This window comes from Oryctolagus cuniculus, chromosome 13, assembly GCF_051225735.1.
Source record: "Oryctolagus cuniculus isolate XC-2025 breed Fujian yellow rabbit chromosome 13, ASM5122573v1, whole genome shotgun sequence".
In the NCBI taxonomy this organism is placed as follows: Eukaryota; Metazoa; Chordata; class Mammalia; order Lagomorpha; family Leporidae; genus Oryctolagus; species Oryctolagus cuniculus.
The window spans coordinates 44,814,165-44,841,017 of NC_142879.1; the positions used below are offsets into that span (position 1 = coordinate 44,814,165).

The following is a 26,853-nucleotide window of genomic DNA, read 5'->3' on the forward strand; positions in this document are numbered from 1 at the left end:
GTTTATTTATTTTACCTAAAGGTGGAGTTAAAGAGAGGGAGAGGCAGAGAGAGATCTTCCATCTGCTGGTTCATTCCCCATATGGCTGTGATGGCTGGAGCTTGGTCAGTCCAAAAACCAAGAGCCATGAGCTTGTTCTGGGTCCCCCATGTTGGTGCAGGGGCCAAGGACTTGGGCCATCTGTCACTGCTTTCCCAAGCACATTAACAGGAAGCTGGATCTGAAGTGGAGTAGCCAGGACTTGAACTTGTGCCCAGATGGGATGCCAGTGCCACAGCGCCAGCCCCAGAGGATGGAGAGGTAGAGAGAGAGAGCGAGGTCTTCCATGCACTGGTTCACTCCCCAATTGGCTACAACGGTTGGAGCTGTGTTGATCTGAAACCAGGAGCCAGGAGCTTCTTCCAGGTCTCCCACACATGTGCAGGGGCCCAAGGATTTGGGCCATCCTCTACTGCTTTCCCAGGCCATAGCAGAAAGCTGGATCAGAAGTGGAGCTGCTGGGACTTGAATTGGCACCCATATGGGATACCGGCACTGTAGGTGGTGGCCTTACCTGCTATGCCACAGTGCCAGCCTCTCTCTCTACGTTATGACTGTAAACCCTCACCTTCAGTTATTTTTTATGTTACCCAGAATTAAGGACAAATGAAGTAAGGTTTTAATTATAGTTCATTTTCAGAACCAACTAGCACATCTTAATTATCTAATTTCCTTTTCATTGGTGAATCTCATGTTATAATTTTGAGTACTTATCAGTGCTCCAACTTTTTATGGAATTGTTACTGTACTAGACTTCTGACTGCTCAGATCTTATGTCTTAGAATTTTTAGCTTATTTAATTCTGGGCTTTTTCTTGATTTCAAGTGTACCAAAATTAAATGTATCATCTCTCTGCTCCCAGTGGTTTGAAAGGTTCAAATCATGAATTTATTCAGGTTTCTGATTAAATGTTATTCCTCAGAGAGGACTTCCCTAACCACTTTATCAAAAATAGCGCACTTCCAGCCCCAGCTATGCTTCTCCACATCTTTACTGTACTGTTTTTCTGAGTAATGTTTTTATGTACTACCTATTAATGGTATTAGAAATCTGTTTACTTTTGATGTCTGTTTATTTCAATGGAAATAAACTCCCTAAGGTATGCATTTTGTCTTATTCCCTCTTATATTCCCAATGCCTGGCACTTGGTAGATGCTGAACCAAAGTAACACATGTACATTTTTATTTCAAGAAATTAAATACCATTAAATCTTAAAATGTGTGTCATCCTCTATTTAAGCTCTTTTTTTTCTAGTGTTACATACTTATATGTTTCCGAATAATATGCCTACATGGAAATTTTAAACATTACAGTTTGTCTCATTATGGTAAAAGAGAAATCTCTGTTTATGACCTTCCTTTTCCCTCATCATCCCAATATAGTTTTCTGCTTTAATTCATTCTGCATTTTCATTAATGTGGCTGAAAGTTTTATTATTGCTGAGCCATAGTGTGCTTATAATCTAATTGCCTTAATTTTCTTTGCACATTTGGTTAAACTGTTTCAAGCTATCTAAAGGCCTCTGTGTAACAAATTTTCCCACCTTACATGTATCAGATGATTTTTCATTCCTCTGTGCTTTCAGTCCCCTGTCCTTCACAAAACTGCCCTTACTTCCTCCTGTGCTTGCTAAACAACTGTTCTGGACTTGCCTTTGCTACCATTCTAGGAACTGAATCTACTTTTTAATTAAACCTGTGTCTTCTTGCTTATTCTCACTTTGATGAAGCACATCCTTTAGAAATTCCCTATAAAATGACAATTTTTTTGCATTTCTAAATACCTGAAACTGTATTGGCCTGCCCTCATTTTTTATTTATAATTGGACTTGCTATATAATTCTGATTTTTGAAGACATTGAAAAGACCTGAATTGTTCTTGTTTTTTTGCCTTTCCCAGTAGATTTTAGAATTTTTGATTTATCCCTAGTACTTATAAATTTCAAAGGGGGTGGGTGTACTTTTATTTTTGTTGTTCTTATCTTGTTCTTATCTGTAGACTCTCTAGACCTTTTTTTTTTTTTTTTTTTTTTTTTTTTTGACAGATAAGAGTTGGACAGTGAGAGAGAGAGACAGAGAGAAAGGTCTTCCTTTTTCCACTGGTTCACCTCCCAAAGGGCCGCTATGGCCGGCGTGCTGTGCCAATCCGAAGCCAGGAGCCAGGTGCTTCCTCCTGGTCTCCCATGCGGGTGCAGGGCACAAGGACTTGGGCCATCCTCCATTGCCTTCCCGGGCCACAGCAGAGAGCTGGACTGGAAGAGGAGCAGCGGGACAGAATCCAGCACCCCAGTCGGGACTAGACCCCCGTGTGCCGGCTCCGCACGTGGAGGATTAGCCTAGTGAGCCATGGTGTTGGCCCATCTCTAGACCTTTTCAGTGTAAAGTTATATCCCTTTTTATCCTAGATTTTTTTTTTTTTTTTTTTTTTTTTTTTTTTTTTAGTTTGGGTTTGGAGCCCTTCTACTCTTGGAAATCATATTGATTATATTATGCTTAATTGGTCATCAAATATTCTTTTCTATTTTGTTGTTTCTCTTTTGTTTGAGTTCTACATTCTATAGGTTATTTACTTTGTCTTTTAATCCTATTGAATATTGTGGTTCAGCTTTCACATTTTTCACTTACAAAAGCTTTTTGTTATTTGCTAAATGTACTTTTTTTTTTTAAAGGATTTGGAGTGAGAAATTCATGATTCAAAGTTTGCATTAGTGATTACTTTGCCTCTTTTTAAAAGATTTATTTATTTGAAAGAGTTACAGAAAGAGAGATCTTACATCTGCTGGTTCACTCCCCAAATGGCTACCAGGGCTGTGCCAGGCATAAGGCAGGAGGCAGGAGTTTCATCTAGGACTCCCATGTGGGTGGCAGGGGCCCAAGCTCTTAGGCCAGCTTCCACTGCCTTCCCAGGCCATTAGCAGGGAACTGGATCGGAAGTGGTGCAGCTAAGACACAAACTAAGGCCCAAATTTGAAGGTCACAAGGGATGCCAGCCTCATAGAATGCAGTTTTTCTTTCTGTGCCATAACTCTAGCCCCTTATATTATTTTTTTTTATTAAGATTTATTTATTTTTTTGAAAGAGCGAGCGAGAGAGATCGAGATCTTCCATCTGCTGGTTCACTCCACAAATGGCTGCAACAGCCAGAGTTGAGGCAGGCTGAATCCAGGAGCCTGGGACCCCATCTGGGTCTCCCATAAGGGTGGCAGGGGCCCAATTACATGAGCCATCTGTTAGGTTCTTTCTGGGGGTATGAAAGGCCAGAATCCCAAGCTATGCCAAACCTAACATCATCTTCTGGTGCTTTCCCAGGCACAATGGTAAAGTGTTGGATTTGAAGTGAAATAGTAGGAACTGAAACCAGAACCCATATGGTATATGTCAAAATGCCACTTGCCCTGTTCATTTCTTAATGGAGGTTTTGCTGTGCAGCAGCTTTAAATTTGGGTGAAGTCTAATTTCTCAAAAATAAATTTAATAGCTGTTGCTTGTGTCTTGTTTAAGGAACCCGCTGCTTTCATCTGGAAGCTTTAACTGTCATTCTTCAGTCTATGTTTCATCTCAGATTATTTTGAGATAGTGATGTCACTAGGGATTGGGTTTCGTTATGTTTTTACATAGACATCTGCTTATTCCATCATAATTTATGAGTACTGGTTTTTTTCTTCCACAAATGGATAGCTTTGGAGCTTTTGTTGAAACTCAAAACACAAATGGTCATGTAAATGTGGGTCTTGGGGTATGTTTTTTTTCTTTTTATATTAATCTATACATCTGTCCCTAGACCATACTATACCACTTTGATCACTGTATATAATAACACATGTACTATGTATAAAATACATAGTATTTTAGATGTTATATTTTGAAGTCTGGTCATTAGAGTGTTCCAGCTTTCTTCTCTTAATCTTTTAAAAAACTTAAATTTTCTATGTTTTTCCATTTTCTGATTTAGTGCTATTTGCTTACTTTTACTTTGTGTTTACCCTTTTTTTTTTTTAAACCACGTAGCTTATTAAGGGTGGACAGTTATTGTTTTTCTTCTTTTTACATAGAAATATTTTAAGGCTATACATATCTTTCTTGCATACTGTGTTAGCAAGTCCCACAAACTTTAATATATTTCAATATTCAATTTGAAATATTGTGCTAGTCGGATTTCCGTTAATTATGAGAGAAGTTACTTCTAAGAAGAAAGCAGGTTTATTTTGGCTCCTGGTCTGAAAGATCACAATCCACAATCAAGTGGCCCCGTTAGTCTGGTGTCTGATGAAGACTGCTAGTAGCAAAGGAACCAGGCATTCTCTATTTATAGAACCAACCTTATCTGGAGAACTGCCTTCCCTGAGCATGGCCCAGTGACCTAATGACCTCCCAGGAGGCCCACCTCCCAGGTGTTATAATTATATCAAGTCTCCACTCTTAATTCATCAGTTATTAGCATTAATCCATTAACTATTAACATAAGACTGGCACTTAAGCATATGAGTTTGGGGAGTGAAATCATAAGTAATGTGTATGTGTGCAATTTTTTTCTTTAGCCCATGAATTATTTATGTCTATTACTTAGTTTACAAGTATTTGTTGATTTTCTGGATAGCTTAGTCTTTTTTTAGATAGCTCAGTTCTTAAGGTAACTTCCAGTAATCAACATATTCTGTAAGATTTCTCTTTCCCCCCCCTAAATTTATTGGGACACAAGGACATATGTATGATCTGAAACACCACTGTTCGTTTAACATAGGGAACCCCCTGCAGAATGCCATCAGCTGCTGAGGTGCTAGGAATTTGTTTTGTTATGGCAGCAGTGCTGTGTGTGTCTTTCCTTTGGCTAGAGTTGGCATGGCATGCTGCTTTTAAGCACTCAAACATGAGAAAGATACCCTCCTCTCAGAAGCACACACAGGTTACCAAACATAATGAATCTGTGAGTGATAAGAGCCTGTCATCCAGGCCACTGCCCCACAGGCAACAGTTGATTACTTAGGAAGAGAGAGCTCTGACAGTGAAAATGACATGACAGCAGACAGCGCAGTAATGCCTAGTCAGCCACCCCCCACATACCCGTGGGATGAACTTAGATGACCTTGAGGCAATAACCCATGCGAGGTCATCCCATGCGCACCCACTGAGGATCCCCACATTTGTGGCAGTCCTCGGGCATCCCAGGCTCTCAGGGCAGCCACTAGACCCCATCCCACCTGCATGTTTGCCATTAATGTAGGAGCAGACGCAGAATTCAGGCCCTGGATTCCAACACCCGTAGAAAAGCTTCTGCTAACCAAGGGCTGAGGATATGCTTGTGTCTTTCCAGAGAATGCAGGACAGCCCTTTTGGGTACCAGCCAGAAACATCAAGCCTGCAACTGACAGTCAATCAGAACCAGCTGAACAAGACTTGAGAGTCTGCCTTGTTAGCAGATGCACCTGCCCTATCATCCTATCCTGAGAAACTGCCCATAGCCACATCCATTACTGTTTTATACCCCACTAGCTCTGGTCAGCCACTCAAACAGCCCACAGCCTATGTGTGGTCACGCCATTCCATTTCCACATGGAAATGGGATCAACAATGGTATGGCCAAGAATCATGCCTCCCATTGCTCAAAAATAAACGAAAAGGGGGAAATATGGTGGAATGAGAATGCCATGCCAAGATGGCCGCTGGCAAGTGAGCATCAGTTACTCAGGAATGGCTTTGAAACCCACCTGGCAACAGAGCCTGCCTGACAACAGGCTATGATTGGATGGCTTCAGATACTGCCTGGCATCAGGCTGTGATTGGTTAGGGCATAAACCGCCCCTTGACCGGATTGGCTGCCTCGGCTATTTAAGCTGCTGCTGTACCAACTGAAATAAACGAGTCTGCGGGCTGCTCACCTCTGGCCTGCATTCACGCAAGTCCAGGGGTCTGTGTGGTGACTCCGCGCCTCTTGCCCCCACCGCGCTCTTCCTCTCAGAACAAATCCATGGCAACGTGTAATGTTTTAGAAATTTTTTTATGAGGTTAAGATGGTTGTTAGTCTTGTTCACATTTTCTGTATTTTAATGTATAGCTCTTCTAGAACGCATATAGTTGGCTCTTGCTTTTTTAAAAATATATTGTGAAGTTCACTTTGAATTGGAATCTTTAGTCCAGTTGTCTTGATTTTCTTTTATTCAAAAATGTCTTTATTTTGCCTTCATTTTTAAAAGTATGTTTTTCATAAATATAGCGTCCTCTGTTGATTTTTCTCTGTTCCTTTACTGCTTTAAAATTTTCATTTCACTGGCCTCTGTTCTTTTTCTGACAAAAAGTCAGCTAATATTTGTATCCTTACTTCCTTTTATGCAGCCTGGTTTTTTCTCTTGCTGTCTAGAAGATTTTTCCCTTTTTCTTTGGTTTTTAACAGGTTAGCCTTATTGTACCTGGCTTTGCCTTTCTTTGATCTTATCATATTTGGAATTTGCTGAACTCTTGAATTCAGATGTGTGTTTTTTTTTTTTTTTTTTTTTTGACAGGCAGAGTGGACAGTGAGAGAGAGAGACAGAGAGAAAGGTCTTCCTTTGCCGTTGGTTCACCCTCCAATGGCCGCCCCGGCCGGCGTGCTGCGCTGATCCAATGGCAGGAGCCAGGTACTTATCCTGGTCTCCCATGGGGTGCAGGGCCCAAGCACTTGGGCCATCCTCCACTGCACTCCCGGGCCACAGCAGAGAGCTGGCCTGGAAGAGGGGCAACCGGGACAGACTCCGGTGCCCCAACTGGGACTAGAACCCGGTGTGCCGGCACCGCAAGGCGGAGGATTAGCCTAGTGAGCCACGGCGCCGGCCAGATGTGCTTTTTAATTTTTGAATTCACCCTGTTTTTAAGTTGGATTTCTCAGACCAGCTATTCCCCCTAAACTGTCTAGCATAAATCATTAGTGAGAATCAGCAGTTAACTAATGAATATCAAGTATAAGAGAAAATACTACAATGTATCTCAATAAAAATACTGTTTCATGAGATTTTTAAGGTTATATGTGTCCTGAGTCATAAAATATATTTCTTTTTCTTTAGGATCCACGTACAGTGCCTGTTACATTGGAACACTCAAAAAAATTTTTTTGAATATTTCTTTTCATCTACTTAAAAGGCAGAGAGAGCAAGCAAGAGAGATATCTGCTGGTTCACTTCCACAACAGCCAATGCTTGGCCAAGCCACATATGTGAACCAGAACTCCATCTGGGTCTCCCACAGGGGTGGCAGGGCCCAAGCACTTGAGCTGTCACCTGGTGCTTCCCTGGATGCATTAGCAGGAAGCTGAATTGGAAACAGAGGTACCAGCACTCACACTGGCACTGTGGTATACAACATCCAAGTGGTGCTTTAACCTGCTGCGCCCCATTTTTTTTTTTTTTTTTTTAGATTTTTTTTATTTATCTATTTGACAGGTAGAGTTTACAGACAGTGAGAGAGAGAGAGAAGAGAGAGAGAGACAGAGAGAAAGATCTTCCTTCCGTTGGTTCACTCTCCAAATGGTCGCAACAGCTGGAACTGCTGTGCCAATCTGAAGCCAGGAGCTAGAAGTTTCTTCCTGGTTTCCCATGCGGGTGCCGGGGCACCAGCACTTGGGCCATCCTCCACTGCCTTCCCAGGCCACAGCAGACAGCTGGACTGGAAGAGGAGCAACCGAGAATAGAAACCGGTGCCCATATGGGATGCCAATGCTGCAGGTGGAGGATTAACCTAGTGAGCCACGGCACTGGCCCCTGTGCCCTGTATTTATCCACACCAAAACACCTGTCCCTGTAAAATATATTTCTTAACTGTGGTCGTGTTCAAATTTGAAAACCATGGAATAGATTGTCCATGATCATAGCCTTCCCTAGGGCAGCATTGGAGTGTTCTAGATAACTAAAAAACGTTACATCGGTTTCAGTATATTCTTCCTGAATCAGCCTTTTTATCATCACTTTTGTTCAGTGAGCTGGGAAATAGATCTTCAGTATCTGCTTACACACTTACCTTCAGCTCCACCTGTGACTGTATAGTGTTCTACCTACTTAGTCCCTTTGCTCTTCTTGTTTTAATTCCCTGGTTTACCAAAAGGTTGTTGTTCTTCTAGCCGAGAAACTATTCCTTTGACTGTTAACACTCAGTTTTGTCACAATGGTATCGATGCCTCTCATTGGGAGACCATTAGCCAAACAAACAAAAAAAGTAATAAAGTATATTTTCCTATATTTACTACTAAATTGAGGACAAGCTAGCACATAGAACATGGTCATCTTTCCCTTAAGCACTAAGCTTCTAGAAGATAAACTATATTTTAAATACTCTAAAGATTTACCTTTAAAGCATTTCTTTAAAATTGAAAAGAATGTTAATGAAGAGCTAAAATTTAATATCTCTTCAAACATTGTATTTATGTGTTGTCTGCCACTAATACATAAATAATGTTAAAAGATGACCAGGGAGGTAAAACATTGTTTAGTAGTTTAATATTTTAGAGTACTACCTTGGGAATCAAGTACCTGGCCAAGATTCTTGTGTTCTTCTCAGTGTGACCTTGGGCAAGTTATTCGACCTGAGACTCAGTTTCCTCATCAGTAAAATAAGGAGTGGTATCACTTTCTCATGGAATGATTATGAGGATTAAATTGTATAATGCATGCAAAACACTTAGAATGACACTGAATATTCCTTTTTGTTATTGACCTTCCTTTGCTGACAGTCGGATTCTAGATCTCTCTTATCCTTAAGAATATTACCATATTATACTTCTGTATAGTGCTTGTTTCAGCAACACATATACTAAAGTTGGAGCAATACCTCTATCTATTATTCTGTACTCATGATGCTATTTTGTAAGTGCTTGTTTACATATTCAGCTTTAACGGTCTTGAGAGTAAAGTCCTTGCTTTATTTATGTACTTTAAAAAAAAAAAGATTTAATTGAAAGGCAGAGTGATAGAGGGAGAAAGAAAAAGATCTTCCATCCACTGGTTCTCTCCCCAAATGCCACAGTGGCTAGGCTGGCTGATACAGGCAGAAGCCAGGAGTCTAGAACTCCATTCAGGTCTCCCGTACGGATGATAGGGACGCAAGTACATAGGCTGTCCTGTTCTGCCTTCCCAGGTACATTAGCAGGAAGCAGAGCATCTGGGACTCAATTCTGGTCTCTGATATAGGATGCCGCATTGCAAGCAGCAGCCTAGCTCATTGTGCCACAGTGCCAGCCCTATCTTAATTACAGATGTCACAGTTATTGTCAGAGTCTTGTCATTGCACTACAAAGGACAAATGTCAACACTTCAGGACTGGCTCCATTAAAAATTAAGGGATATGAATCAAAAGAGTAAAAGAAGGAGAATTACAGTGAGTTAACAATAAGCAAACTTCGTTGTTTGTTTTATTTTACAAAGCAGCTTTTGCCATAATGAAAATAACCCTTCCACAGGACCGTGTCTGTTTATTCTGCAGTACTATCTGGGCAGTACCTGCAGTGTACAGGTATAGGAAGATACAAAGATGATTTGTTGACTCGAGAACATTTGTGTAAATTATGGCTCCTCTTCAATTGGCTGTTGCAGTATGAAGACTTAGGATATAAACTGATACTTGAGTAAATGTATCATCAGAATTTTGACATTCATTAGAGGGTATCCAGAAGAGCAGAGTTTTGATATGAGATGTGCCACCATTGGCCTCAAACTGACTGTGATGTGGTTCTTTTGTTTTTTTCTTCCATACCCTGTCCAGGTTCTCAAGTAACTTTCTAGGTGTTCTATGGAGAATGGAAATCTTTAATATATCCATATGTGTTACAACGCAGGGAAGATGATATTGAGTTGTTCTCTATTTTTTTTTTTTTTTTTTTAGATTTATTTATTTATTCGAAAGAGTTACACAGAGAGAGGAGAGGCAGAGAAAGGTCTTCCATCCGATGGTTCATTCCCCAGGTGGCTGCAACAGCCGGAACTGTGCCGATCCAAAGCCAGGAGCCAGGAGCTTCTTCCAGGTCTCCCAGGAGAGTGCAGGGGCCCAAGGGCTTCTACTGCTTTCCCAGGCCACAGAGAGTTGGATTAGAAATGGAGCAGCCGGTACTAGAACCAGTGCCCATATGGGATGCTGGTGTTTCAAGCCAGGGCGTTAACCTGCTGCGCCACAGCGCCGGCCACATTCTCTCTATTCAAAACAGACTTCAGGCCAAAAACCATCAAACAAAATAACTTTATGAAAGTGGCACCAGAAGGAGGAAAGGACTGGAAGAGATTTTTCATTGAACAAAGAGCAGAAACAGTATCAGCTCAGAAGACTTACAGAACCCAGACTGAAAAATATTAGAGACTAAGTAAATGCTTACATCTTTAAATTAGCGGGAGGAATGAAAAACTGCTTGATCATATGTGTGTCTTAGTGATGGGGAAACATTTTAGCTTTAAGCTTTAAAATGGGATTTTTAAATAGAGGAAATAATAAAATCCTGGTATATGGAACTGACAAAGCTTTTAGGTGTAAAAACAGCCTAATTAATTTGATCAGGGGAAACTTTTAACTGAAAAAAAAAATTTTGACTTACGAGTCTTAATGTCATTTCGGTGAATATTTGAGACCCACCTCCACAAAATCTAATATAAATGACCAAGTTTTCCTGTGTTTTCTTCTTACCAGTCTCTCATACTGTCTTACATTACGAAAACTAGAGATCATCACAAATACTCATAGATTACCTCACCAAAGACAAGCAGCCTTGGCATCATAAAGTTTCAGTATTTTAGCAGTCTAATAGCAGATATACAGGAAATGATTTGAATTAACAAGCCAATTAATATTATTGTTGAAAACATATAATTGTAGTTTGAAGCATTGTTAAATGTTTATGGTTTGCTTTCTTTTTGTAGAACACAAAGTAATTATAGTGGGACTGGATAATGCAGGGAAAACCACCATTCTTTATCAATTGTAAGTATGGGTGTTTATTTAACAGTTTTTATTATTTCACTTATTGAAACTTTTTATAATTAATAATAACATTCTTATTCAGTTTTATAATATGATAGGAAAATTTAAGCATTCACTGTTTTACATTTCTAAACACAAAATTTCAAAACAGCAAGGGAAATAAACTACTGTATGCTAAAGTCTCAACAAACACTCATCACACTTTCTCTGGCCTTGAAAGAATTCATAGTAAAGCAGAATAAATAAAGCACATGTTATAGTGCTGAGAAGCAGTCAAGTGGATTCCACTTAGATCCTGTCACACTAGGTTTCCTGTGAATAGATTGATATCTCTAGGAATCTACTGCTATTCTTCTGATAGCTTTGGAATTTAACAAAGCCAGAGGCATTGCATCAAAAGAAATGACAGTCACCTTGAAAACACTGCTATAAACAAGAAAAAAAGAAAGACTTGAAACTTTCAGAGAAGTGCAATACTTATCTTTAAGGAAATTTTAACAGCCAGCTGTCAAATCCACTTGTCAAAATATCTCCCATTATCTTTCATTGCCAATGAAATGATCTTTTTTAACAGTTATAAGTCTCACCACTGTGTACCTGTAACCTCTTCCCACCTCACCTTGCCTTAGAAGTACATGCAGCCCACCAAAAAATACTTAACCAATGTTTAACATTTTCTTCTGCTACTTTTGCTAAATTTATGACATGTTCTTTCAAAGTAGAAGATCTGCTTGTTTTCTTTAAAACATTTTCATTTATTGGTTGCTAAGTATTTTTATGTGAGTTAGTCTTCAGTCAGAATACAGACATTTCAGAAACTGATCGTCTTCATTGAAAAATTTTGCACATAACTTCAAAAGTGTGTGTAAAACCCAAAAGAGAGAATTGCAAGCCTCATCCAGTGTAGTACTAGCCTATTATCATAACTAAATATTGATTTTGTATATTAATTAATGTAACTTAATGATTATGGTTGTACAACTGGTATAAGCATCAGTAGTCTAAATATAGTTCATTTTAAGTAACATTTTCATTTGTCCATGGCCTCATCTTTTTAAGACTGTAGCTTAGGTTACTAAGGCTGAACTAATTTTTATAGCTGAGCCAAGTCTCAGTTTTCATAGATAGACGGTCTTCAAAATCATGGATAGCCTACCATCCAGTGTTTACCACTTTGCAAGTATTAGTGTCACGGTCACCCACAAACTTATTTTTTCAGGATGAAGCATTGGTTCTCATCTGATAACAATGCATGATGTTAGGATTGGGAGCCACAGAAATGCAGACTCAAACAACTGTGTTCTGAATCAAGCCTTCAGTTCTTTCTATCAGTAAAAAACAAAAATTATTTTTCCTTCAAGAGTTATAATTTATCTAAATGTTTATTTGCACAAAAGTTCTCCAAGTTTCTATTTTCATGCAAATGATTACTGTCATTGGTGCTCATAAATAAAGGTTAATCTATCTTAAAAATTGTAGAGTTAAAACTTGCTTCATGTTTAGATTTACAAAGGAGTTTTTATGATATCTGTCTTTCAACAGCTTAATGAATGAAGTGGTTCATACTTCTCCAACCATAGGAAGCAATGTTGAAGAAATAGTTGTGAAAAATACTCATTTTCTTATGTGGGATATTGGTGGTCAGGAGTCACTGCGGTCATCCTGGAACACATATTACTCAAACACAGAGGTATGCTAAGAAAACTTTTGAATTTTAATAAAAAGAACCAAAGAGCAAATGCAGAAATAGGTATGCTATACAAAAGACATATTAACAGTTGCTTTTCAGTAAGATCCTTTTTTGTAAGGAAGTCAAATAAAAGAAAAAAGGCAAATAAAAAAAGTATTAGGATCAATTATTACTGCAGTGTTTACTGTTGGCCAAGCTCACAGTTTATCCTCACTATACTATCTCCAAGCATAGAGAAACTTGACACAGGAGAAATTATATTATGTTTTCTTAGAGCTCACAACTTGCTAAAGCTCTGATTAGAGGGAAATAACATACTTTAAGAATAATTTAATAAAAGCTTTTCGAATAACGTGAGTTCAACATTCAAAATTGTGATGAGATTTTATTTTATTTTTTAAAAAATTGATTTGCAGACCATCTCCTAGAAGGCATTGTTATTTATTATTTTGTTAGTTCAGAGCCAGCCTGAACAAACAAATCTGGAATATCTTCTATTTCTGCTTTTATTTCTCTTCCAAGACCATGCAATGCTGTTGAGAGAGGTTTATCTTTGAGAATATTAGAGTACTGTTGGCATCCATGTAATTTTTCTTTACAAAGAGGTGCACTTCACCAGTTACTTTCTCTAAAATGAAACCTTTTAAAAATTTGAGTTGGGGAAAGCAAGGGAGGAGGAATATAACAAAAGGAATTTTTGCTAAACACAGTTTCCTATTTAATTATAAAAACCATGTATTCTTCTAGATTTAGACTAATAGCGTATGAATAAGTTTTAAGATTTATTTTAATTATTTGAAAGGCAGAGTGGCACAGAAGAAGGTGGGGGGTGGGTCTTCCATCCATAGTTCACTCCCTATTTGACCAAAATGGTTGGAGCTGAGCCTGGCCAAGCAAATCTAGGAGCCTGAAACTCCATCCATGTCTCCCACATGGTTGTCAGGGCCCAGGTTCTTGGGTTATCTTCTGTTGCTTTCCCAGGTACATTATTAATAGGGAGCTGAATTGGATACGGAGCAGCCAGCACTCAAACCAGTGCTCCTATATGGGATGCCAGCTTTGCACAGGAGTTAACTCTGTGCCTTAACCTGCTGTACTGCAATGCCAGGCCCTTTGTGTAATGTGTAAATAGTAAACAGGATGGTACAGCATAGATATTTAGCACTTGTGGTTATTTTATTTAAGAAGGCAGGCAGAAAATTGGTTTTAGCATAGCTTAATATACATTTATACAATAAACTAATATTCTGAATCAAGAATATGTTAGAAAATAAGGGAAGAACAGCATTTCACCATGTGACTCCAGATGTGAAAATAGCAATTATCTGTGGTAAATAGGTTCAAGTTCATTATAGATGGTCCATGTGTACTTAAGGCATTTAAAAAGTATAGTGTTCAAGGAGCCAGTGTTGTGGCGTAGTAGGCTAGGCCTCCTCCAGCATCCCATATTGGCACCAGCTTGAAGTCTGGCTGCTCCTCTTCTGATCAGCTCTCTGCTTACGGCCTGGGAAAGCAGTGGAAGATGGCCCAGGTGCTTCTGCTCCTGTACCTATGTGGGAGACCCAGAAGAAGCTCCTGGCTCCTGACTTTGGATCAGCCCAACTCCAGCCATTATGGCCATTTGGAGAATGAAACAACGAATGGAAGATTTCTCTCTGCCTCTGCCTCTCTCTCTCTGTAACTCTACCTTTCAAATAAATAAATAAGTCTTGGGAAAACAAACAAACAAACAAAAAAAAAAAAACAGAAAAGAAACTGGTGAAAAGCTTAGATGACTTCACATGGGTTCAGAAAGAGATGCGTTATTGCTGATTCCTTTTTGTATGAAATGTTCTTTCAATAAACTATTTCTACAAGAATATCAAACTTACTACAGATACAAAGACCTTTACTGAAGCACGTCAGCATAGCACATAGCATTTGCAATTGCAGGTCCCAAGTAGAGATCTTTTCTCTGTGTTTCGGTAATCACTTTGTTCTTCGTTGTCATCTTGCTTTTTGAGAATTTTTTACATTCGGGAGTCAGTCATCCTGAAAAGCTACAATTCTGCATTATAATGCACAGAATTACAGGTGCTGACCATTTCCTGACTCCTTCTTTTCCTTGTCCGTCAAATACTATTCCATACTTTGTTCTGACTTTGCTGTATTTCTTTCTCTTTTTCTTTTTATCCCTTTCTATGCCTGTCTCTGTTTACATTCAAATTACTCTTGTTGTCCCTCCCTAATTTTAAAGTCATCTCTATAGCCTGATTCTACTCTGTCTCAATTTATTTTGCATCATTCCCCTACGGCATATAATCTTTAGCACCACTTAATCTAATTTCTTATTCTTCTGCAAAATATGCTCAATTTAGGGGACTTTTCTCACTATGCTTTTTTTTTTTTTTAGTTTTGCTTATCAAAATTGCCTTTATTTAGTCACTTGAAGTTGCTTGAATTTTTAGTGTCCTTTTTCTACCTTCTTTTCTTCCATGTACACCTTAACCAACAGATTTCTCCACTACTCCTAGCTCTCGTCTTTCATTTTACCTGTATGTTCCTTTAGCATATTAATGCCCAACTATATAATTTTAACACATTTTTTTCTAGAGCTTTTGCTGTTGATTTTTTTTTTAAGTACCTTATTTAGGGCATTCTGGTATAGTAGGTAAAACCCCTGCCTTTAGCACCAGCATCTCACTTGGATGCTGGTCATGTCCTGGCTGCTCCATTTCCAGTCCAGCTCCCTAATGGCCTGGGAAAAGCAACAGAGAATGGTTCAAGTACTTGGGCCCCTGCCATCCATGTAGGAGTCCTAGATGAAGCTCCTGGCTCCTGGCTTTGGCCTGGTCCTGGGTTGGCCATTGTAACCATCTGGGGAGTGAAACAGCAGATGGAAGATCTCTCTCGGTTTCTCTCCCTCTCTCTCTCTAACTCTGACTTTCAAATAAATAAATCTTTTATTTTTAAGATGTGTTATTCATTAGCTTTTAAAAATGTGTCTATCTTTCAGACTAACTTTCTAATAGGTCAAAGACTGTCTTAAACATAAATAACTAAACAATTATTGATTGCTTAAATGAAAGATTAAGTAGAGTACTTTAAAGACAGTGAAACTGTCTTGGACATGGTATTTGTTTATTAAAGTTATGAATTACTGTTTTCTTACTATAAATATTTGGGTTTTACTGCTTGATGTGAGTCAGTAATAGTACAATCTTTATGATAAAATAGCAGTTCATGTTTTATAGTAATGATAATATAAAGAAAGTATGTATGTCACTTGGGTAGAACTGCAAAAGACTTTCCAACATCTTGTTCTCTTTTTTTTTTTTTTGTTTTTGTCTTCTAGTTCATCATTCTTGTAGTTGATAGCATTGACAGGGAACGACTAGCTATTACAAAAGAAGAATTATACAGAATGTTGGCTCATGAGGTAAATTTTGAAAGCAAATCTTAGTAAAGTATCTGTGCAGTGGTTTTCCTTTTTTACAAAGATTGATGTGATGTTGGCTTTTTCATCATTAGCAAAACTTAATGTGTGAGTATTAAATTGGAAGTCTCACAGACAGAATTTTTCATTACTTTGTCAAACTTAAAACATTAATATGTAAACCACTACTGTTACTGCAAAGATTTTTCAAAGTTAAAACCATTTATGCATGCCTTAATTTCTATAAATGGAGTAAGAAAAAGGAAAATTCTGTCTTCCCCCCAGAGTTTATGATTAAAAGTCTTTTAATGAATAATTTGAGTATATGGAAAATCTAACCCAATAAAAACACGTTCATGCACTCATCATTTAACATAAGACACCAGATACAAGACCTCTCCAATCTGATTTTTTCTCCTTTTTTTCTCAGAAGTAGCTAGTATCCTTAAAGTGGTTATTATTGTTGCTAATCTTATTATAATTTTACTACATTTTTGTGTATCTAAGTTGTACATACTGTATTCCATGTTCTTGAACTACTATATAATGGTATCATAATGTGCATTTTTTCCATAACTTCCTTTTGTTCATACAACGTTATGATTTATATATGTTAATACAGCTTTAGTTCATTCCTTTTAACTGTAATATTCTGTATGAATATACCACATTTGGTCTTTTCTATTAATGACCACAAAGTTTATTTCTAACATTTGGATAATATTAAAAATGCAACAGCAAACATTAATCCAGGAGCCTAAGTTTATATAAATACTAGTAAATAGTAAATATTTCCCAGCTCTCACATCTACTATAATAGTTTACATTTTGGAGAAACTATAGTATTTGATAACATACTATCATATGTTCCCATTAGAATATTGCTTGTATAGTTTGCAGTTAATATTTAGGTTTCAGGTTTATTTTCTTTTTAGTATGACCCTTTTGGCCAAGAATTAGTAATATAATTATCTAGTTTAAATTAAATCCTTGTTGGAATGAATCGTTAAATCAAGGTTATGTGAGATTATTTTCTAACTGTCCAACTGAATAGATTTTGTCCTTCTGTTTCATCAGTTTATTTTGACTTGTGATATTTTATTTACTAGGAATATTTTGTTAATTGCAGGATTTAAGGAAGGCTGCAGTTCTTATCTTTGCAAATAAACAGGATATGAAAGGGTGTATGACAGCAGCTGAAATCTCTAAATACCTCACCCTTAGTTCAATTAAGGATCATCCATGGCACATTCAGTCCTGCTGTGCTTTAACGGGAGAAGGGTAAGTGTTGATCAGTCTGAGGGGAATTGCGGCTTCTTTCAGATTTCTTCTAGTTTTTTTATGCTAATGTGTTGTTTTCTTCTTGGCTCCTATCTGTTTTGTTGTTGCTATTCTTAAAGATATGTTGTATGTTGTGTTTTAGGATTACAAGGTGGAAATTACTTTTTTTTTTCCCAAAGATTTATTTATTTATTTGAAAGAGTTACACAGAGAGAGGAGAGGCAGAGAGTGAGCGAGCGAGAGTAGTCTTCTATCTGATGGTTCACTCCCCAATTGGCCGCAAGAGCCGGAGCTGCGCCAATCTGAAGCATTTATTTGAAAGGCAGAGAGAAAGAGAGAGAGAGAGAGAGAGAGACAGAGAGAGATCTCCCATCTGCTGATTCATTGTTTGGCCAGGGCTGGTCCAGGACAAAGCTAGGATCCAGAAACACAATCTGGGTTTTGCTTGTAGGTGGCAGGAACCCAGCTATGTAAGCCATCTCCTGCTGCCTCTCAGGTGCACATTAACAGCAAGCTAGACTGGAGGGTGGAGCCAGAACTTGAGCCAAGGCATTCCAATATGGGATGTAGGTATCCCTGGTGGCATATTAACCAGTGTGCCAAACACCCCCGCCCCCGACACCCCCGCCCTTTCTGAAATAATTTAATGTAAGTGTAACGCTTTGCTTTAAAAATATCACAATAAGGGGCTGGTGCTATGGCGCAGTATGTGTGTAAAACTGCTGCCTGCAGTGTTGGCATCCCATATGTGCAGTGGTTTGATTCTTGGGGGCTCCACTTCCAAATCAGCACCCTGCTGATGTGCCTGAGAGAGAAGCAGAAGATGGCCTAAGTACATGGGTGCCTGCACCCTTGTGGGAGACTCAAATGAAGTTCCTGGCTCTCGGCTTCTGATCAGCCCAGCTCCAGCCTTTGTGTTCATTTGGGGAATAAACCAGGGATGCAGATGGAAGATCTCTCTCTCTGTCTCTGTGATTCTGCCTTTCAAATAAATCAATCAGTCTTTAAAAAGCAGAATACCATAATAAACTTTTGAATTCAGTTTTCACAATCTTGTGTTTGTTGTTACTTTTATCGTTTACTAACTGAAAGATAACTAATGTCAACTGAATTAACAAAGAAGCTTTAAAGAAATCTCATATTTTCAACAAAAAAAAACTTAGACCTTAAACTCCCAGCTTTCCACAAGAGTAGATCTCCTTCATTTAGGAGTCCTTTTGAGATGCATACTCCTATATAATAAATATTTGAGACAATTCTCATTATAACATTATAACATACTCTTCCTTTCCTAAGAATTTCAGTGTACATACGAGGACAAGGAGAACCCAAGTGTTGTTTACCTTATATTACCTGGTCTATAGCCAAGAACTTACTTATACTCAAATCAGCATTGTTAGTTTTTGTCATATTAAAAATAGCTTGTTGGGGTCTGGTGTTCTGACACTACTGATTAAGCCACTACTTGAGATGCCAGTATCCAGTTCAAGTCCAGAGTGCCCCTCTTCTGATCCAGCTTCCTGCCAATATTCCTTGGATGGTAGCTCCATGTGAAGGACCCAAATTAAGTTCCTGGTTCTTGGCTTCAATCTAGGCCAGCCCTAGCTGTTGCAGGCATTTGGAGAGTGAGCCAGTAGATGAAAGATCTCAGTCTCTCGCTCTCCCTGACTTATAAATAAATCAATCAATCTTAAAAAAAAAGTTTGCAACATAATAGCTATGTGTAGATCTTTGCCCTTTTTTTTTTTTTTTTTTTCAATTTGACAGGTAGAATTATAGACAGTGAAAGAGAGAGAGACAGAGAGAAAGGTCTTCCTTCCATTGGTTCACTCCCCAAATGGCTGCTATGGCTGGCGCTGCGCCGATCCGAAGCCAGGAGCCAGGTGCTTCCTTCTGATCTCCCATGTGGGTGCCAGGGCCCAAGCACTTGGGCCATCCTCCACTGCCCTCCATGGCCAAGTAGAGAGCTGGAGTGGAAGAGGAGCAACTGGGACTAGAACCTGACACCCATATGGGATGCCAGCACCGCAGGCGGAGGATTAACCAAGTGAGCCACGGCGCTGGCCCCTTGCCCAGTTTTTAGGACTGTGCTGTTGTGACTTTTTGGGGAGTGAACTAGGGGATGGAAGACTTATCTCTCTCTGCCTATGCCTATGCCTCTCTATAGCTCTACCTTTCAAATAAATAAATCAATTAAAAAAAATAAATAAAGACTGGGCTGTAAGCATTGCATTCTTTAGAATGTAGAGGGTAAGGTGAAATTTCTACCGTCTTTTCTCTGTTGGCTTCAATTTTGGTTCATTTTGAAGGTTTGGGACTGGCAGGGCTTAGTATTTACAGTCTTCAAAATAACACTGAAAAAATTTGTATTGCTTGGCTGATTAAGATCATTTTGTTTAAGTGAACCTTCCATTTTACATATTATAGTTTTAATTTAATGTTGTCACTGAAGTATATAAATAGTGATTATAGTGTCAACCTTTGGTTGATAGTAAGTGTACTTTCAGTTTTTAAGCATTAAGTTTTTAATTTTGAACATTTTTCTGCTTTTGTTTAAGATTATGCCAAGGTCTGGAGTGGATGACTTCCCGGATTGGTGTGAGATAACTTTTCTGCTTCAAAGAGACTCCTCTATTTATTCTGTGACATGAACATTTTTTCCTAGTACCTTTGGCTGCTAAGGCAGCAGCATGTTTAATTTATAACAACACAAACCTCTATGAGCAACACTTGAATCAAGTGCAGCTGAACTGGAACATAAAAGATTTTTTTCTTAACTTTTTTTTAAATGCACTAATATTCAGTTTGATGAACATAATGTATTACTCTGTTTTCTGCGACAGAATTCTTCTGACTGCTTATTCTAATTACTCAATGACTGCCTTGTAAGAAATATTTGTCATATGTTTAACGTTTTCTTAAGTATTGTTATAACTTTAATTAGCAATTTATTTAAATTATTGACCACCATTCCCTCCTAACCAGATAATTACTGGTTTCACAGAGTAGTAGTAGGAATCATCAGGTACCACTTGCAAATTGCTCCAGCACTAATTATTTGCTCACTCTATAAACCATTCATCTTTTGGATAGAATTTATTATAAGAAATCTGCCTAGAAGCTATATGTAAGGAAGATTAAACATTATGAGTTCTTGCCTTCAAATTTCCCCATTATTGAAAGTCATGAAATAATTTTAAGTTGCTATTAGCCTGCAAATTAAGTAGGCTGTTTTTAGATCTAAAGGAATGAGGTTCACTTTTTTGCTTACAACATTTGGTCAAAAACAAATCAAAGTAACATTTATTTGAAAGCCCACCTTTGATGGTAAATATTGGATAAATCTGATATTTTCAGGTCACATTATTCAATGCATATATAATTACCAGAAGTTATTAAAGAATACCAGCAGTAAAATGAAAATATTAGAGTATATTTTACTATCAATTTACAAATAACTTTATTATCAGCAAATATTTCAGTCCTTTTATTTGCACAAGACATCGCATCTGATTTGGGCCATAACTAAAGTAGAAGCATGAACAGTCCATTTTATTAAAAATGAAAGAAGTATCTGTCATAGCATTTCTGCCACCAGCAGTATATTACTTAAACCATGCAATTTTCTGATACCTACTTGAGGGTATTGTCCTTGCCATAGACTTGAAACAGTTGCCATCTTCGTAGTTAGGCCTGAGTGCTCAAAATTTTATAGAAAATTGCTGAGTTTCATCTTAGCTTTTAAAATATGAGACAGCTAATATTCTCAAAAACTTACAAATTAAGAAACAATTAAAATTAAAGTCCTAATCTTCAAAAGTTTATTTATTGGATAGCAATAAGTTTTCAAGGCAGTTGACTGATATGAAAAATAATCTAAATGGTGTATACCTTCATAAGAGGGAAGATAACTATTGCAATTTCAATTCTGTTTATTTAAATTGTGTGATTTTGCTGTAATGAAAGGGGTAAAATGCACACTTTAAGAAAATACTTCATCTTGCAGTATTCCTTAGAATCAAAAATGGAGATTCAGTGTTCATAATATCAAAATACCTGTTCAAATGTGGTATTTTTTCAATTTTTATGTGTAAGTTGATTTCAATTTTGCTTTTTTCAGGTTACTTATTATCATATTTAGTTGAATTTGTTTAGTTGAATGTGATAACATTTTTCTGGTTTCTATTTAGTGATAGCACATGAAAAATTACCAGAGGAAAGCTTTTTGGACTTTGGGAGATACCATTTTGTTTTGAATGTTTTTCTTAGTTATTCTGTACCAAGTAGATTGTAAGTTTAATTTAGTTTAGTTTTTAATGTAACCCATAATCAAGAATGTAAGAGAAAAGCAGATATAAATCGATATATGGATATATATGTGTGATGGGAAGTGAGGTAGGAATTAAGAAAATACATTTACCTAAAGCACACTTTGCCTGAATTTCTGTTTGGTTATATTGTTTACTGTGAGAACTGAAGAGAATTCTCATAAGCTGTCCTGAAAAAAGCATATTTAGTATAACAGTGTTTGTTATTGTGAGATAATTATCTGCCTTCTTCTAGCTAATAAGATTGGCTGGCTCAGTTTTCTTCTATCAAATTATATGGTTATTTTTTGTATTACCACATCAGCATTATATTGAAAATGTTTTTTAATAGTTGATTGTATTTTGTCAAACAGCTAGTAACACTCAAATTTGCTATTTAATTTTTACAATACAGTTTATTTTGAAAGTTTTTTTGAACATGCTGTTAGTTTTGGATTTGAGTGCTTTGTGTCAGCCATTTGTTGAAAGTAAAATTGGCATCCAGGTCAATTTTGTACCAATGGTTGGGAAACATTTGATTAGGAAATTAATGTAAAACATTTAAAAAGTATTTTATAGGTTTTCATTACCGATTTCCTGTTACAGTAATAAGAAAACTGACTCAATTCTTTACTCCAAGAGAATGTTTTAACCTAAGCAAGTATCTAATACTAAAACACTGATTCTGACATTCATTGTAAATCAACCAATTATAAGATATCATCTGGTGAAAAAGAGAAATTTATGATTAGTGCCTTTATTCATATTTTGAGAGAAGTTCTAAATTCTGTATCTGTTATTCAGAAGTCATATTAACTAGGTCAACAATGGGATAATTTGAGTTTCAGCTGCTGCTTTTAGCTCCTCATACTGCCTAGCACAGCTTCTGGTAAGTTGGAAAGCAAGGGAACCAGACACATGATTTGCCGATTATTCTACATTTTAGTTTCAATTTGAGGATAAAGAAATTAAATGTTAATTGAAATCTTATCAATATAACTGAAATGTAAAATTTCCTTTGCAAGTTCATATATGGCATTTTCTTGACTTTGAACTTAGTGTGCTCATCAGCAGCTCTAACTCCTTTGTTCTTATTGGAGCCCATTTGAGAACTCTCAGAATTAACAGGCCCTTTTATCAATGAATATAATGACTATTTTTATTATTAATGTAATTTAATTCCTGAAAACCTGAAACATTAATATATATATATATTGAAAACTAAAGATTATATGTAATTTTTGCTTTTAGGCTCTTGTGTTAGTATGATTAAAGGTATAATTATTTTTATTCTATATTCATTAGAGAAAAAATACTAAATTTATATCATTGTTTGAAATAACTTTTAAATGGGCACCACCCCTCTGGCTGTAGTCATTTTTGATTCAGCATAATTTAACTTTCATTTTCTATAGCATAAAAAGAAAATAATTGTTTCCTCATGGAAACGGTGGGTGATACTGGCAGTACTACAAGCAGTATTCTCTGAAGAGTTGTGAGAGTCAAAAACAAAAAAAAAATTTGAAGAAAACAATAAAAGCTTTTTATAAGGTCTTTTTGGTGTAGTATGTTAAGATAAATTATACACAGAATTGCTTGTGAAGAGCAGTCATTAATACTTAATTGTGTAAAACAATATTATTGGAAAAACCTGCTATTATGCCGGTAGGTGCATAAATTTCACGGGTATTTATCTAGGACTGACTTTATGAGTCTTAGCTTCATCTATGGATTTGGATCAAAAAACTTCCACATCTAATTCAATCCCAAAAGAACTTTTACTTTTTGTCAGGGTAAAGACACTTCAAGAGTCAGCATTGTTGCTTCTTATTTGGTTGGATATTGTGCTTGAATCTTAATTTGGCCATTTATCATCTGTCTAGCTGACCTAATACAATTCTACATGGCCTTTCTTTTATTTTATTTTTTTTTTCCAAACTCAGGAAGTTAAACAAACTAGAGATCTAACAAGTCTTTTGGTTTTAAAATTCTAAATCCTTAGATGTGACTATCAAAATTTTAAAACCCTGGAATAGTAGGGAAATGTACATAATATGAAATGAAACTCATTTTTATCTTCTATTTGATACCCACTACCATTATCATTTTATTTTCTATATATATATAATCAAAAAGCAAAAATGGTTTCAATTATTAACTGCTGCACAACTTAAGGTGAACTAATAGCTAAAGACAATGCCAAAGCAAAGATAAGCCATATTGCTAAGAAACTGCAAGTAAACTGCCTGTAAGACTTCAGTGTATACTGAGAATACTCTATTGTAGAGAATTTATCTTGTTTATTTTTCTGGCTTTAATAAGTGGATGGAAATAGTTTGTTCAGAGGCTGTTCCCTTAAGATGCAGCCCCAAGCTAGAGTTGGGTTTGACTTACCAATATTGAAAAGACCATGTTGCCAGAATGTCAATATTGTACAAATGTCTGCATAAATCTGAAAGTGGTTTATATTCAAAGTTAGTTTTCCAGTCATGTCTCATGCATATTTAATTGTGAGGACTATTATCAAAAAGCCAGGTTCCCCAAAAAATATATTTTATTCTTAGTAACTAATGTTAGCAGAAAAAGTCAATATAAAAATGTGTTCAGCTACATTTTTAAAGTAGGAATATGGTAGGGTTCAGCTGGCCTAAAATCAGCTTTAAAGTCTGTGGTTTGGTGAAATGTTTGAAAAATGTTACTTTGGAGGTTTAGCATCAAACCTTAAAAACAAAAGCATTTGAAAGTAAAGGCAAAGATGGAGTAGAAATTCTTCAAAAGGAGATTAAGGGGCAGTTGTTTGGCCTGGCAGTTAAGAGACTGACCTCCCACATTAGGGTGCCTGGGTTTGATACCTGTCTGATTGCAGCTTCCTGCTAATGCAAACCCTGGGAGGCAGCTGTGATACCTCAGGTAATTGGGACCCAGCCACCCAGGTGGAATACATGGAGTGAGTTCTCAGCTCTCAGCTCTCAGGTTTGGCCCCAGTGAGGGGCCATTGAGAGTGTTTGGGGAGTGAATTTGCCATTGAGAGCTTACGTGCTGTCTTTCTGCCTCTCGAATAAATATAAACAAGGCAACAACACCACCAAAAAAACATTTAAGGCAGTTAAAGTTAATAGAAAGTGCTAGTATTAGATGGCTTATATGATGTGGCAAAAAAATTGAAAACTGTTTAGAATTTTAGTATTCAGGACCATGATCATGTAGAAGCATCTTTGGCATTTTTTAAAAACCAGTAATCTATATTTTCTCTTGGAGATGGAGAAATAACAAAATGGGCTGTGCATAGCTTTTGGAATTAAAAAAAAAAAGGTCTAAAAGGACATATTCTTTTTGCACAAACTTTGAAATTTTCAATTAAAAAGTTACCTCATTTTTCAGTTCATAAGGTGCTTTGCTAAAATTTGTGGAATGTTGTACAATGCCATAAATGCTCCCCTGACCCAGCCTGTATTTTGAAATATGCAAAACCATAACTAAGGGATAACATTCATTAGAAAATTTGTTAGGTTTTGTTTCATTCTTGTTTACCACCAGCAAGGCTAACATGCTTTATCTGATTCACATATAGTTGTCGGTAAAGCACATGGGCAAATGTTGAGTCAATATTTAATTAGTAAATTAAAATGGGAAACCCTTCAATTTGTTTGATTATATTATACTGTGAATATATTGCCTTCGGTATTGGTAATCTATCAAAAGACTTTCAGTGTAGGATTTATTTCCTTGTTTTAGCCTTATTCATAGAAGACTAATAATCATTGTAATCATATTTCCCTCAGGAGATGTAGAGGCTTTGAAGCCCTTGTGTTGTTCTCTTGGAGTAAACTGTTCAGTGTGATTATGGAAACTTTCAACGTGATTTTAAAAAAATTTCTATTTCAGTGAAAATTAATAAAATGATGGTTATGATTTTTTCCTATTAAAGACTGATTATAAATTTTACTCTGTCTATTCCATAGAGCTTGGTTTAAAAAATAGAAACAGTAAACACTGAAAGCAGTTACGCCCTTGCTCTTGGATTTATTCTCATCAGAGAATAATGACTGTAATCATACATTGGCTTCTTAGTACAAATTGGTGCTTTACAGCAATACAGTGGCAGCAGCAGGCCCTGTATTCAGTAAAGTTCCAGTCTCAGACTGTAAACCTACTTTAAAATGTTTATATTCTTATTCATGTTCATTTCTTAAGACTTTAATATAAATGGTTGGGTTATCTATCTGTCTACCTTCAGGCTTTCTGCCTGCAAAGCACTCTGAAACTATCTGAGCTAATGAGCTTGGCCAAATAGAAGACAGAATTAGATCACAATTATGAATTGGATTTCTATGACCTTCTAGTATTGAAGAGGAAAGAAAAATGTCACCAGAAACTGCTTCTGAACCCCAATCAAGCAACCGACATATGTACTGTTGGTTTGATATAACAGAGAATTTAAAAGCAAGCAAATTAATTCTTTCACTTCATCACTTCTTGAAATTTATTTAAAGCATGTTCTTCTAATAGTAGGTCTGTTTAAAGACATATCTTAACATCTTATAAGATTTCAGTACTGTCAGGAAATGATTATTTTATATGTTAAATTTAGGTTGCTGGTACTGAGGTTTTTTATTTCTTATGTTATAATGAGTTGCTTGCATGACTACTTACCCAAGTAAAAAGGATGCTCTTTGCTCTGGAATGTTTATTTTTTAGACAGGTTTTGGCTTATTTGCAATCATGGTGCAATATAGTAACATTCATTTGTTGTCAGTCAACAGTTTTATTTTTGTCATAATAAATTACTTTTCCAGTATGAAGTGAACCAAGTGTTTTCTTTTAAAGGTAAAATATCTTTGACAGTCTTTTGGTTCAAAGAGATGGAAACTCACCTAAGGTAACAAAGAACAGGAAATTTTATTGCAAGGATGAGGTGGTGGGGGCTCCTTGCACCCAAGGTCAGTAATACAGCTGATCCTAGAACAGGTGGAGCAGAGACTAATGCTGAGGAGTAACAAAAGTTACTTTTCTCCTAACCAGACTGAGTTGTTCTGTTCCCACATGGCAGATAATTCTCACATTGAATAGCTCCTAAACTGTACAAGGAAGATGTCAGATTATTGGTACAGTCTTGGTTACAGTTTCACATTCCCCAGAGCAATTATTCATTAGTCTGCATTGAGTGAGCTCCTCCTCATGATCCAAAGAGCTGGCCG

The 26,853-nt window shown here is 36.9% G+C and overlaps 1 protein-coding gene across 2 annotated transcripts in view; it reads left to right on the forward strand.

Moving 5' to 3' along the window:
* ARL5B (ARF like GTPase 5B) overlaps nt 1-26,453 on the forward strand; it is a 30,484-nt gene extending 4,031 nt beyond the window's left edge. For both annotated transcript variants that reach the window (XM_008268289.5, XM_051820627.3), the window contains exons 2-6: nt 10,902-10,962; nt 12,505-12,652; nt 15,987-16,070; nt 17,197-17,348; nt 19,907-26,453. In XM_008268289.5, the coding sequence (XP_008266511.1) occupies nt 10,902-10,962; nt 12,505-12,652; nt 15,987-16,070; nt 17,197-17,348; nt 19,907-19,955 (494 nt within the window). In that variant the 3' untranslated portion in view covers nt 19,956-26,453. The remainder of the gene's footprint in view (nt 1-10,901; nt 10,963-12,504; nt 12,653-15,986; nt 16,071-17,196; nt 17,349-19,906) is intronic.
* The last annotated feature ends 400 nt before the right edge of the window (nt 26,454-26,853 follow it).